This window comes from Giraffa tippelskirchi, chromosome 9, assembly GCF_054371585.1.
Source record: "Giraffa tippelskirchi isolate mGirTip1 chromosome 9, T2T-mGirTip1v1.2.pri, whole genome shotgun sequence".
Lineage (NCBI taxonomy): Eukaryota > Metazoa > Chordata > Mammalia > Artiodactyla > Giraffidae > Giraffa > Giraffa tippelskirchi.
In genome coordinates this window covers 47,618,758-47,632,397 of record NC_137283.1, presented here as the reverse complement: position 1 = coordinate 47,632,397, position 13,640 = coordinate 47,618,758, and the positions used below count along the sequence as shown (strand labels likewise).

The 13,640-nt window shown below is 47.3% G+C and overlaps 1 protein-coding gene and 1 pseudogene across 2 annotated transcripts in view; both read left to right on the top strand.

The window, feature by feature from the left end:
• DOCK3 (dedicator of cytokinesis 3) overlaps positions 1 to 13,640 on the top strand; it is a 276,490-nt gene that overhangs the window by 235,914 nt on the left and 26,936 nt on the right. The window contains exons 36-40 of the mRNA XM_081525200.1: positions 571 to 631; positions 1,124 to 1,217; positions 3,423 to 3,571; positions 11,943 to 12,029; positions 13,368 to 13,472. Coding sequence (XP_081381326.1) covers positions 571 to 631; positions 1,124 to 1,217; positions 3,423 to 3,571; positions 11,943 to 12,029; positions 13,368 to 13,472 — 496 coding nt within the window. The remainder of the gene's footprint in view (positions 1 to 570; positions 632 to 1,123; positions 1,218 to 3,422; positions 3,572 to 11,942; positions 12,030 to 13,367; positions 13,473 to 13,640) is intronic.
• On the top strand, positions 3,673 to 9,715 carry LOC145519965 (SNW domain-containing protein 1 pseudogene; annotated as a pseudogene). Its single transcript, XR_014064086.1, has one exon. The product of XR_014064086.1 is annotated as an SNW domain-containing protein 1 pseudogene (transcript).

The following is a 13,640-nucleotide window of genomic DNA, read 5'->3' as shown; positions in this document are numbered from 1 at the left end:
CCCTAAATTAGAAGAAAGCTTCAAATCCACTGCTCCTAGTTGGAGGGGATTCCGAATACTAGTATGCAAGAAGGACACCACAGGGAGAAAAGTCAGTGAGATGATTTACGTGGCGGCTGTGCCATGGTTGCTGCGCTGCAGGGTTCTGAAGGCAGGTCCCTGGCGTAGAGTGTATTGGCTTCCCCTAAACACTGTCCTACAAAATGAAAACTGCCCTTTAAGGACGGCTCTGTGGCTCCCCTTCAGGAAACTTGAGGGTTTAACCTTCTACTTTACTGACATACTTCTGCACTGAGAACGTTGGTAGGTGCTACTTAATGCCCTAATATAGCCTCTGGGCTCTGCACACTGCCACCAGAACAAGGGTCCAGCTGAACAGAGATATTTGAGCCCTAGGAATGGGTCCAGAGCCTGGAGGGAACACACAGTACAGTTCCATCCGTGGACAAGTTTCTGTTGGAGAGCATCCTCCTCTAGGGTTTGGACACACTGAAGCCTCAGGGACACTGCAGGTCTCTGTGTTGTTCCAGAGGCACCACTTGGTGCATTCATCTGTGCTCTCCCCTCCAGGGATTGCATGAAAGGAGAGGAGACAGAGAATAAGAAGATTGGCTGCACTGTTAACCTGATGGTGAGAGAACCTGGGCTCTTCTTATTCCTCCTCTCTGCCTCATGGAGTGGCTTCTGTCCCACCCTGTGATCGCCTTGTCCTTTCTGCAATGCATGGCTACAAGCCTAAGGGTTTGAATCAGAACATCAGCCCTGTCCCTGGAAACTCACATTTCCACTCGGGAAAGGATTGCAGTGAGCCTCTCCTCGGACAGAGCTGTAGCCTGGCCTCTTGGAAAGGTCCCACCAACCCTGACATACACCCATTTCCACCACTGGTACTCTTCCTCTTTCTCACCACTCAGGAACCCTGCAGACCTACCAGAGCTTTTGCCCTCAGCAGGGGTGTCTTATGACTGGTCCCTTCTCTTTCTGGTGCTGGCTGCCCCCACAGCCTGTCTCCTCCTTCCTGTCCAGCACTCCCAGGGTTTTGGCCAGCTGCCTGGAGCTCAGATACTGCCTCCAGAGGGGGCGGCCCCTCTCGCCTTCATGTGTACTTCCTCCTCTGTTACAGAACTTCTACAAATCGGAGATTAACAAAGAGGAGATGTATATCCGCTATATCCATAAGCTCTGTGACATGCATTTGCAGGCGGAAAACTACACAGGTAAGCAGGAAGGAAGAGCCAGGCCTCCTCCCAGGAAAGGACTGGACAGACATGCACAGCTGACAGGGGAAAGCTCTGAGCTGGGGCCCGCCAGATGTCAGCGGAGTGTCAGCGCCCACGATGCCCATCCCCTCACCCCTTGCCCTCAACTCCTTTGTAATGTGTGGTGGAGAGAAAGCAGGGGAAACTTGCCCTTGTGCATGGCTGCTGAGGCTCTTCCACTCCCCTTGCCTCCTGATCCCTCCATCTGAGGGTGACCTCCAGATCCCAGGAAGCAGGTTCAGAGCCTCCTGAGCTCCCTGTTGCTCCTGATGAGCAGAGCCTTTCCGAGGACCTCACAGCTGGGCTGAGTGAGGCCACAGCCCAGGCTCATCGCTTAACCCTGGGGCCGCCAGAACATGCTGGCGGACCTGCCTTGTGGTCTGGGCTCTTCCCCTGCAGCCACCCTGCGGCCCCACACTGAGCTCCCAGTGGAGAGGACGGACAGTGTGCACCTGACTTTCTGACAGGCTAGACGGGGGCCCTTTCACTGTATCACAATTTCATCCATTACTAAGGCCTTTTCTAAAAGAAAAATTTAAAAACATACCTGTCACACTGTTTAGTGAGTGCTTCTGTGAGTCAGGAAGGCAAGTGTACCCACATGTGCCCTGGGTGATCACCTTGTGCCACAGTTTCCCCCAAAATAACCACTTCTTGACCATGGTAACCAGCCATCACATCTTAGCCCTCGAGCCACAGGTGGTGTGATAGGCCAGGAAATTCAGACTGTTCTTGTCCACAGTGTTACTAGAATGAGAAGAATTTGCAGAAATGCAGAAACCTCCTTCCCTATTTTCTCTTAGATGTTAGAGAGTGTTTCACATAGATTCCACCTTTCCTGACACAGCTTGGCAAGAATTAACTCTGAAATGATGACTGAATCTGCCATCCTCTGCGTCCACTTCCACCCATGATCCCAGCAACCCTTTGAGGGGGCATGAAGTGACAGACTGAAAAGTTCCATGTATCAGTAGAGGCATTTACTAAACTCCTAGAGCACTAGGATGAGACTGAGAGGCTAGGTCCGGAATTCAGACAGAGAGAAGGTGCTAAGCCTTGCTTCTGGTGGCTTCAGGAATAACATCTAAAAAGAATATTTGCAGGGAAGGAAAAGATTTCACATGATTTTCTAAGTTCCACAGGGAGGCCTTGCAGGCCTCATGGGCCTGTCCCCACAGCCAGAAAGGGCTTTGCAGCTCCAGTGAGGAGTCAGCGTGCGTCCGTGGGCAGGAAGGCTGGTGGCCAGAGCATAGGCAGAGAGGCAGAGGTGAGCAGGGCCTGGGAAGGCTGTGGGCAAGCAAGCCTGGCTAAAACTGGAAGTGGGTCACAAGATAATTAGAAAGGAGATTCTCCACAGTCATGGGGAGCAGATTTGAATGGGGCCTTGAAGGCCAGGCAGAAGCTCAAGCTAATTAACTTGCCAGTAGGAGATGCCCGCCAAAAAGAAGCAAATAGAACAGGATGGAGCAGGCTGTGTGATGAGGACCCAGAGCAGTAGCTGTAATTCAGTGTGACTCACTCCTTGGGGTTTAGGAAGCCACAGTATTGAGCTAAGGCTGTGTTATAAACCCTCCCTAACAGTTCCATGTGTACGGGAGATGTCACCAGACCTGTGCCCTGGGCCCAGCATCAGCTGTAGTTTCCTCTATGAATGGAGCCCTTTACACAGTTGTCACCATGCACTACACACTCCTGCTCTCTGGAGCCTTTAGATACAGTCGAGATGAGGAGAAAGGGTCATTCCCAGGGCCATGCTGAGGTCAGAAAGTAGAGCTAGGGGTATGGAGGCTGGCTGTGGGATGGCCGAGGAAAGCCTGTCAGAGCTCACCCCTCCGATCCAGTTCTGAGAAGGTTGGGAAAGACGCGCTAGTCCCTTGAGCAAAGGGAACCCAGGAGCTCTCTCTGACATGGCAGTGTGCCCCAGAGCAAAGCGGCCTGTGCACCAACCCTGGGGTACCTGATCCACACCTTATCCAGAGCAGGTGAGCAGGCTAAGAGAGGACAGTGTCCACTCGGTCCCTTCGTGCTGTGGTCAAGGGCTGGTGGGTGGCTGGACAGCCCCTCTCCTCAGGTGTGGTATCCGGTATCCCTGACCTGGGCTGTGCACACCGGGTCCCCGGGCACCTGGCTGCCCCGGGACCTCGCTAGAGCCTGTCCCCACAGAAGCTGCATTCACTCTGCTCCTCTACTGCGAGCTGCTGCAGTGGGAGGAGCGGCCCCTGCGGGAGTTCCTCCACTACCCATCCCAGACGGAGTGGCAGCGGAAAGAGGGGCTGTGCCGCAAGATCATCCACTACTTCAACAAAGGCAAGGTGGGTGTCCCCAGGCAAGGCTTCAAGTGCCTTGGCCCCTACTGGGCTCCATGCACCTTAACCCTGAAGGGGTGGCAGCAGCTGCAGAGGGTGCTGTGAGGGGTGGTGAGGAGGTGGGTGCCCATGTGCATGCATTGGATTTGGAGGCAGCATGACTTTCTCTGGGGAAAAAAAAATAACAGCTTAATTCTGTGGCTTGGAAGCCAGTTGCAAATTGAGAGTGTAAAAGACAACCCTACACACCAGCTTTGCACATCTATAAATACTAATGCTCCAAGATCAGGGGCTTCTGGGCCCCCTGCTTGTGTGTATTAGATTTACTTAGATTACTGTAGCATTCTGATCCACCATAGAAAATGTGAACCATAAAAATGAATGGATTTTAACCACAGCCAAAGGAGGCCCATACTGCCTCCTGTCGATGTTCTTGTCTTGGGTCTCTCTTCCTTACAACACCATCCAGGTTCCTCTCACAGGCTTGTTCTCTGTTGAACTTGACTCTCTGGAATTAGCAGGCATTGTCAGCATTGGTTCAGACTTCCTTGGAACTTCCCCACCATCCTGCTCCAATCTCTGGGAGAGTTCCTTGTGGGGCCCTCTGACCACCTGCTGTTGGGTGTGCCCCATACACTGGAAAGGCTAGGTTTGTGTAACTTGTTGAAGCTGTTCTCTCATTACTCAGCTTGGAGCACGTCTCAGAAAGCTAAACTAGGATCATGCAGGGAACTATAGTGGCTGAACACCAGACTTGAATGAAAATTGTTTTTTTTTTTTTAATGAGTTATTTCATCATAGAAAAGATTCAAACATTAATATCTTTTGCCCATAACTCAGAAAACATTCATCAGGTTTACACAGCATGGGAGAGACTTCTGTTTGTCAAAAACATCCACCCATGTAGGGAATACGCTGGTAAGTAGGAACCTGTCCGAAACCTCAGGAGCTCTCATTCCACCTAGCCCAGAAAGGAGATCCGTGCCTTGCTCTCAGACAGCCACACACAACTGAGCGACGGAGCCAGCCCAAAGCATCCTCTCCTTGCTAGTCCAGAGATGGACTGAGGGCTCCATGGCAGCATGCTTGTAGGCCTGTCTTCCTGGCACACAGTCCGCTTGGAGCTGCCACCTACCCATATGCCCAGTGAGCCCTCCCAGCTCGGAGGCACTGGCGTAAGCATGGTGTGAGTGTGCAGGAGTGCTGTTAGTATATTAGGTCTCTTCTTTCCATGGGCATAGAGCACAGAGAAGAGCTGTGCTTATCTGATTGAGCCTACCTGTGGAACACTGGAGCATTCATGGTCCCCTTTTCACCCCACACTACAATAGTGTTAAGAAAGCAGGTTTAACGCTAATTATGAACAAGGGAAGGGTTTCCCAGGTGGCTCAGTGGTAAAGAATCTGCCTGCCAATGCAGGAGACATGGGTTCAATCCCTGGGTTGGAAACATCCCCTAGAGAAGGAAATGGCAACCAACTGCAGTATATTTGCCTGGGAAATCCCATGGATAGAGGAGCCTGATGGGCGACTGTCCCTGGGATTGCAAAAGAGTCAGACACCACTTAGCAACTAAGCCACAACAGCAGCAACATGGACAAGGGAGGGTAATGCAAAGCCTGCCTGAGTGTTGTGGATGAGCAGGAAGGGGAGAGGGACTGAGAGGCTACCTTCTCAGGAATCTCCCACTCCTGCCTTTGCTGTGAATTGCTGAGGGAGCCGCTTCTGTGCTGAGTGCAGACCACTCAGTGAGCCCTTCCATGAGCTCATCCTCACAGGGTATTTATCAGAGGCCTTCTCCTGGGCTTATATAGAAGGTATGACTTTTCTGTTTCTATACCTCCGGTGGATAGGACTAACCCATTCTCTTGAAAACATTCAGGGCCTTTTTTCTAAAGGTTCCAGAAAAGCAAACCCTGGCTGATACAGGAAAAGTGCTTCTATAGGGTTCTTAGTGCCAGGAAGAAAGTGAGCTTGGCAGTCAGAGGAGGGCAGGAAGAGAAAGACTGCAAGGGAGCAGGGGCAGGCAATGAGGTTCTTGACCTCAGCACTTCTAGCACACCCCACCTCACAGCCACTTTCCTCCTACTCTTCCTAGTCTCTCTGTTACCCGCCACATACAGATGATCCCATCTCCTTTGGTCCCACGTTTCTCTCCTGAGTATCCAGAAGGACTGAATGAGAAGTCCAACTCATGGCCACAGCCTCGCCCTGGGTCATTCTCTCCAATCGTGAGGTGGTCAGCCTAGGAACCTGGGCCAAGGTGAATTGGGTTGTGGTCACAGAAGTCAGTTCTCCCAGGCTAGACAAGGAGAGAGGGACACTCCAAAGGGTGTGCCCAGGTGGGAGTTAAAAGAATGAAGGGAAGATGAGAAGATGGGAGGCGGTCCTTCATCCCAGGGAAGAGGGAACAGACAGGAAGGGAACCTCTGCTTATTTGGCACACAGACCATCAGGTATGAACCAGCCCTCCCTGGGAGGGTGGGCTTGGGCTCTGCTGCTGAGGGCTGCTATTGCTCACACTCCTTGGAAGAAAGGACGGATCTGTTACTTCTGATACATTGTGTGTAAAAAGAAACACAGAGATTGCCTGTCTGGAGTCCTGGCTTTCGCCTGCCTTTCCAGTTTGAGCAGAGTGAGCCAAGTCAGTGCAGCTTCCGTTCCTGTGAGTGGGGGCAGCATGGATGTACAGACACACGTCTGCCCAGGTGGGTGGAAGTGACTGGATATCAGACACCAGTTAGGAGTTGTGGGCTGGCTTTGCCTCCTGCCTTTCTGGCAAGAGAAAAGAGGTAGATGGTATGCTTCATACCTGCCGAGCATTCCCTCTCTGTGCTCCGAGGTTGCTCTCAGAACCCCCAGTATTCCAGCACAACCCTCAAGGCTCACCCTTCGCGTGGGATGTGGGCGCAGGCTTGGAGCAGCAGGGCTACAAATGAGGCCAGAGATGCGAGCGAGGCAGATAAGCACTGATCCTCGTAGGAGAGGAGAACGGCTTTCCTAGGAGCTGCTGTGTCAGAAGGCAGAGCGCCCTGAGGCTCACATGGGGCCATCAGCACCTAAGTGAGCAGTTCCCCATCGTCCTTGCAGGCTGGCCGGCTGTTTGCACACACACTGCTTAGCCAGCCCCCGTGGAGCTGCCTGCCAGGCAAACCCTGTGGTGGGCCCTTCACTGAAACCTGCCCAAGCAGCACTTGGAGCCAGAGAGAGGACAGACACGTACCTGCTTTAAAGCTGCGATATGGGGGCACAAGAGGCTTTCTAGCTCCCTGAGGCAGAGGAACTGTACTGGAGCAGAGAATCAGGGTCTATTTAAAATTCTCTTTGGTTTGTTTCAACATTTTTAATTGGTCCTGCAGTTCAATCCATATTGCATTAATTTCTTCAAAGGATAGAAATAATGTGCTCTTTTTAGGAAACACAGTCCTGAATAAAATAGTGTTGTCCTTCTCCCTGATGTTATTTCAAATCTATGTTTTTAATAAAGTCCTTATTAAACATTCCTACTGAAACCCTGATGGGTGAAATTACATGATATCTGAGATCTGCTTCCAAAACTGTAGGGAGGAGTAAGTGAGTGAAATGTGAATGATACAAAACTGACTGAGTTGGTCCTGGTTGAGGCTGGGTTATGAGTACTTAGGGGTTCATACTTCTGTGTTTCCATATGCTTAAAGTTTTCATATAATAAAAAATTTTAATTAGTATTTAGAAGTTGGGGAGAAGAGCCTGTCTAAAATACCAAGTAAACCTTTGATTCCCAGTCTCCCTAAGAGAGAAAGCACTATATTAAAAAGAGGAGGACTTCCCACAGCTCTCCGCCCGGGAAAGGCCCGCCCCGCGGTGCTGTCGCTCGCGCTGGAAGAAGCGGAAGAAGATGGCGCTCACCAGGGAACAGCAACATTAAGACGTCTGGAAGGCTAGGATGTGTTCTCATTATAATCCAGGCCAGATTACCTGTTTACTAGATTGTCCAGACTCTGCCTTGTCAAGCTGCCTTCCTTTTGATCATTTTAGTGACTAGTTCTTCCAACAAAAGCTTTTTACCTGCACCTACTCAGCTGTCTCAGGACCAGCTTGAGGCTGAAGAAAAGGCACGATCCCAGAGATCACGACAGACCTCACTGGTCTCCTCCCGAAGAGAGCCTCCCCCGTATGGTTACCGGAAAGGCTGGATACCTCGGTTATTAGAGGATTTTGGAGATGGAGGGGCTTTTCCAGAGATCCACGTGGCCCAGTATCCCCTGGATATGGGACGAAAGAAAAAAATGTCAAATGCATTGGCCATTCAGGTGGATGCTGAAGGAAAAATTAAGTATGATGCAATTGCTCGACAGGGACAGTCAAAAGACAAGGTCATTTACAGCAAGTACACTGACCTGGTTCCCAAGGAAGTCATGAATGCAGATGACCCAGACCTGCAAAGACCTGATGAAGAAGCCATTAAAGAGATAACAGAAAAGACAAGGGTAGCCTTAGAAAAATCTGTATCGCAGAAGGTTGCTGCAGCCATGCCAGTCCGAGCAGCTGATAAACTGGCTCCTGCTCAGTATATCCGATACACACCATCTCAACAAGGAGTGGCTTTCAACTCTGGCGCTAAACAGAGAGTTATTCGGATGATGGAAATGCAGAAAGATCCAATGGAGCCTCCAAGGTTCAAGATTAATAAGAAAATTCCTCGGGGACCACCTTCTCCTCCTGCACCTGTCATGCATTCTCCTAGCCGAAAGATGACCGTGAAGGAGCAGCAAGAGTGGAAGATTCCTCCCTGTATTTCAAACTGGAAAAATGCAAAGGGTTATACAATTCCATTAGATAAACGTCTGGCTGCCGATGGAAGAGGACTGCAAACAGTTCACATCAATGAAAATTTTGCAAAACTGGCCGAAGCCCTCTACATTGCTGATCGAAAGGCTCGTGAAGCAGTGGAAATGCGTGCTCAAGTAGAGAGAAAGATGGCTCAAAAAGAAAAGGAAAAACATGAAGAGAAACTTAGAGAAATGGCCCAGAAAGCCAGAGAGAGAAGAGCTGGGATCAAAACCCATGTGGAAAAGGAGGACGGGGAGGCACGTGAGAGGGATGAAATCCGGCATGACCGGCGAAAAGAGAGACAGCATGACCGGAACCTCTCCAGGGCAGCTCCAGACAAGAGGTCGAAACTGCAGAGAAATGAAAATCGAGACATCAGTGAAGTCATCGCTCTTGGTGTGCCCAACCCTCGGACTTCCAACGAAGTTCAGTATGACCAAAGGCTCTTCAACCAATCCAAGGGTATGGACAGTGGTTTTGCAGGTGGAGAAGATGAAATTTACAATGTTTATGATCAAGCCTGGAGAGGTGGAAAAGATATGGCCCAGAATATTTACAGGCCCAGTAAAAATCTGGACAAGGACATGTATGGAGATGACCTAGAAGCCAGAATAAAGACTAACAGATTTGTTCCTGATAAGGAGTTTTCTGGTTCAGACCGTAGACAAAGAGGCCGAGAAGGACCAGTTCAGTTTGAGGAGGATCCTTTCGGTTTGGACAAATTTTTGGAAGAAGCCAAGCAACACGGTGGCTCTAAAAGACCCTCAGATAGCAGTCGTCCCAAGGAACATGAGCATGAAGGCAAAAAGAGGAGGAAGGAGTAGATACTTTGTTCGGAGTGAACAAACTGTTACTGATAACCCTAATGATGCAAGTCATATGGGGAACACTTTGTACATGGCCAGGATAAAAACCAAATCTGGGTGTCAGAGCCCAGCACTACTTTTTATTACAGGAGAGGGAGGGGGGTATGGAAAAGTTCTACTTTGAATTATTTAGTTTTTTTAAAAATGGGTTGTGTTTGTGCTTCTCCCACCTTTTGGCATTTATAGAAAGTACTGCCCCACACATGAAATTAAGGCCACTTCAAGTGACATCAGTACTTTGGGGTTAATATTTTGTCTAAAAATGACTGCTTATGAATAAAGTGACCCCAGTCATAGCAAGTAGAAAGAAAGATGTTCACATATTAGAACTGTCCTGCCAAATGATGTTTGCCCCTGTTGTGCTCTGTTAATTTGGAGTGGGGAAAGTTAAGCTCTTGCTTGGTGCAACTATTTGTTTCAAATAAAAACATTTAGAAAAAATAAAAAAATAAAAAATAAAAAAAAAATAAAAAGAGGAGGAAATGGACAGTATTGCCCCTTAGTGAAAGCTGCCATTAGATGGGCCTGCCACCATAATAGGAGCCACACCACAGAAACAGCCTAAGACCTGATTAGACAAGGATTATCTGAAGCCTGCTCTAAGAGTGGAATATTTCTATAAAGGAAATTGTTGGACCTACTGCCAAGTCCTTGGGTAGCTACTTCCTTCTTAGCTTCCATACTTCTTTCTAAGCTTAAATCATCTTAACTTAAAAGTCATTATTTCCTTCATTAACTCATTAAATAAATCTTCACTGAGTACCTGCTCATGCCTCGCCTGGTTCTAGGCTCTGAAGATAAAGGATATAAACAGAGTCCGCTTCCTTGTGTAGCTTTTCATCTGATTAAGACGAGTACAACATAAAAATAAATACTTCTTAGCCCAGAAATAAACCCATATACCAACAGTCAATTAATCTTCGACAAAGGAGGCAAGAATATACAATGAATAAAAGACAGTCTCTTCGGCAATTTGGTGTTGGGAAAGCTTGACAGCCACATGGGGACCAGTGAAGTTAGAACAGTCCCTCACAAAAATACACTCAAAATGGCTTAAAGATTTAAATGTAAGACATGACAGCATAAAGCTCCTAGAAGAGAATATAGGCAAAATATTCTCTGTCATAAATTGTAGCAATGTCTCTTGAGCAAAAGAAATAAAAGCAAAAATAGATGGGGCCTAATTGAACTTACAAGCTTTTGCACAGGAAAGGAAGCCATAAACAAAAAGACAACCTATAGACTGGCAGAAAATATTTCAAACTATGCAACTTACAAGGGCTTAATTTCCAAAGTTTACAAACAGCTCATAGAGCTCAATATCAAAAAAGCAAACAGCCCATCAAAAAATGGGCAGAAGACCTAAATAGACATTTCTCCAAAAGAAACATACAGATAACCAACAGGCACATGAAAAGATGTTTAACATCACTAATTATTAATGAGATGCAAATCATAATTTAATGTACAATGGGTATCACCTCACACTGGTGAGAATGGCCATCACCAAAAAGTCTACAAATAATAAATTCTGGAGAGGGCGTAGATAGAAGGAAACCTCCTACACTCTTGGTGCAGCCAGTATGGAGAACAATATGGAGGTTCCTTAAAAAACTGAAGACAGAGTACATTTTAGTTACATGATCCAGCAATCCCACTCCTAGGCATATATCCAGAAAAGAAAATAACTCTAAATTGAAAAGATATATGCACCTAATGTTCACATCAGCACTATTTACAATAGCCAAGGCATAGAAGCAACCTAAGTGTTCATCACAAAGAGTCAGACATGACTGAGCTACTGGACTGAACTGACCAAAGTGTTCATCAGCATATGAATGGATAAAGATGTGTGGGGTGTGTGTGTGTATACATGCATATGCAGTGGACTATTACTAAGCCATTAAAAAGAATGAAATACTACCATTTGCAGCAACGTGGATGGACCTAGAGATTGTCATACTAAGTGAAACAAGTCAGAGAAAGACAAATATTATATGATATCACTTATATGTGGAATCTAAAAAATTATACAGATGAACTTATTTATAGAACAGAAACAGACTCACAGACATAGAAAACAAACTTACTGTTAGCAAAAGGGAAAGGGTGGAGAAGGGATAAATTAGGCATTTGGGATTAACAGATACACAGTACTATATATACAATAGATAAACAGCAAGGACCTACTAAATAGCACAGAGAACTACATTCCATATCTTATAATAATCTATAGTGGAATCTAAAAATGAAAATATATATGTGTGTATGTGCTTATATGTATGTATATAGTCTTATTTATATAACTGGATCACTTTACTGTATACCTGAAACTGTATAACCTGAAACACAGTATTATAAATCAACCATATTTCAATTTTTAAAAGCAAATGCTTTTTTAAAAAAGATAGCTTCAGAGTAATGAAAAGAGAATGGATAGGGTGGGTTCTTGTCCTTGACAAGATAGTCGTAAAGAGGCCTCTTGGAGGTGGAAACATTTGAGTAAAAACCTGAAAGCTATGCACTGAACCAGAGTGTCATAATTCTGTGTGTTCTCCACAAATTGGTTTTGAGCATGTGTTCTTTGTGACATATGAGTTGCGGGAGGCCTTTAGTTGTGCCTTCTGATATGTTTGGCAAGGCTTGGACCATTCTGAGGATGCCTGCGGTGCTGAAGCCTTGTTCCTGTTTCTGTTGTAGAGTTGGGAGTTCGGGATCCCACTGTGCAGGGAGCTGGCATGTCAGTATGAGAGCCTCTACGACTACCAGAGCCTCAGCTGGATTCGGGTGAGCTTCACCCCTGCCCCTGCCCCTGCCCCAGCCTTTACTGGCGGTGCTCATGCTTTTCTGGCATCAGCTTCTAAGGGAGCATTGACTGAGCAACTCAGCACTGGATTGAGTGCTGTGGACAGTGCAGGAGAAGCAGAAGCCAAAGTTCCTGCTCTCAAGATGCAAAACACACACCTGACAGATGACTGCATGCTCTAGACCCCAAGGGCCACTGGTGCTCAAGGAAGGGAGCAACGGCATATGCAGGATAGGATGGGGGTCATTCAAGGAGGAGGTGGCAGTCCAGCTTCACGAAGAAGCTTCTCCTGAAATAATTTCGTTCAGATATGCCTCATCTTAGTGTTTCCCTGCCTTGGCTTGTGGTCACTCCTAAGCACTCAAGTAAAGAAAGTTCTTTTTCCCTTCTTTGATGTGAAATATTCAAAATTAAGTGAAATGGATTTTGAAGGTCTCCACCAAATTTTTCCTTGTTTCTGGTGCTGTGTTTTGAATTATAATAGCTGCTTAAGTCTTTGGCAAAGAGAAGTCAAGAGTCTCAGTTCATCTGCCTCCTGCACCCTTGTCAGTGTGTTCCCTGATCCTGATCAGGCTCTGTATAATAGATGAGGTTCTACACCAGTAAACTTTTGCTCTGGTCTTTGAAGTTTGCTGCTCCCTGGCAGGCTGGCTGGATTGAATGCATTAGGGACATCTTCTCAGTCAAATTTCAGTGCATTTTTCTGAATCTGAAGCCAGGTCAGCCAAGACAAAAAAACTTACCAACCCTGATAATGCCAGACATCATGGATAGTAGTTCCACTTTTAAAGTTTAAAATCTCCAAAACTGGGACCAGTACAGCAACTTTGGTAACTAAGCCTTCCTCATTTTGTTAGCATCTTGAGTCAGATGGTAAATGAACTAGAGCAATGCAGTTGGACTGATGGTGTCACCTATAGGCAACACTTATTGTCAGTTGGTGTAGTGAGTATCATCAAAGTCAGAAATTCCTGAAAAAGGAAGTCCATGTTAAACATGTGCCCCTGAAAGTACAGGAAGCCTGAGTCTCTGTGTGGCTGAGTCTCTGTGTGGCTGGGTCCACTCACTGGGCAGGAGAGTCCGAGCAGCCTCTCAGGGCTGCCCCACCTCCAGGTGATGATGGGGAGGGAAGGTTTCCTTTCCATCCGGCAGCTCCCTGGCGAGGGGTTGATCATGGCTAGGGGCTCACTTTTTATCTAGACTGAGTCACCACGTTCTCTTTCCAAAAGGCAGTGTCTGCTTAGGCCTGGGAGAACTTGCTTTGGACACACCACTAGCAGTCAAGCCAACCTGCAGGCAACTGCCTTTCTCGTTCACAGAAAATGGAGGCCAGCTACTACGACAACATCATGGAGCAGCAGCGCCTGGAGCCCGAGTTCTTCCGGGTCGGCTTCTATGGCCGGAAGTTTCCTTTCTTCCTTCGGGTGAGTCCATTCAGGTAGTCACAAGAACTTCTATCATATTTTACACATAACTTATCTTTTTTTTTCTTATTTAACCTTTTTCCTATTGCATTGAATAGTTCCTTACGAAGGACTGACCAAAGTGTTTGGCTTTATTTGACTGAACTGGGTACCAACTTTAGACTCTCT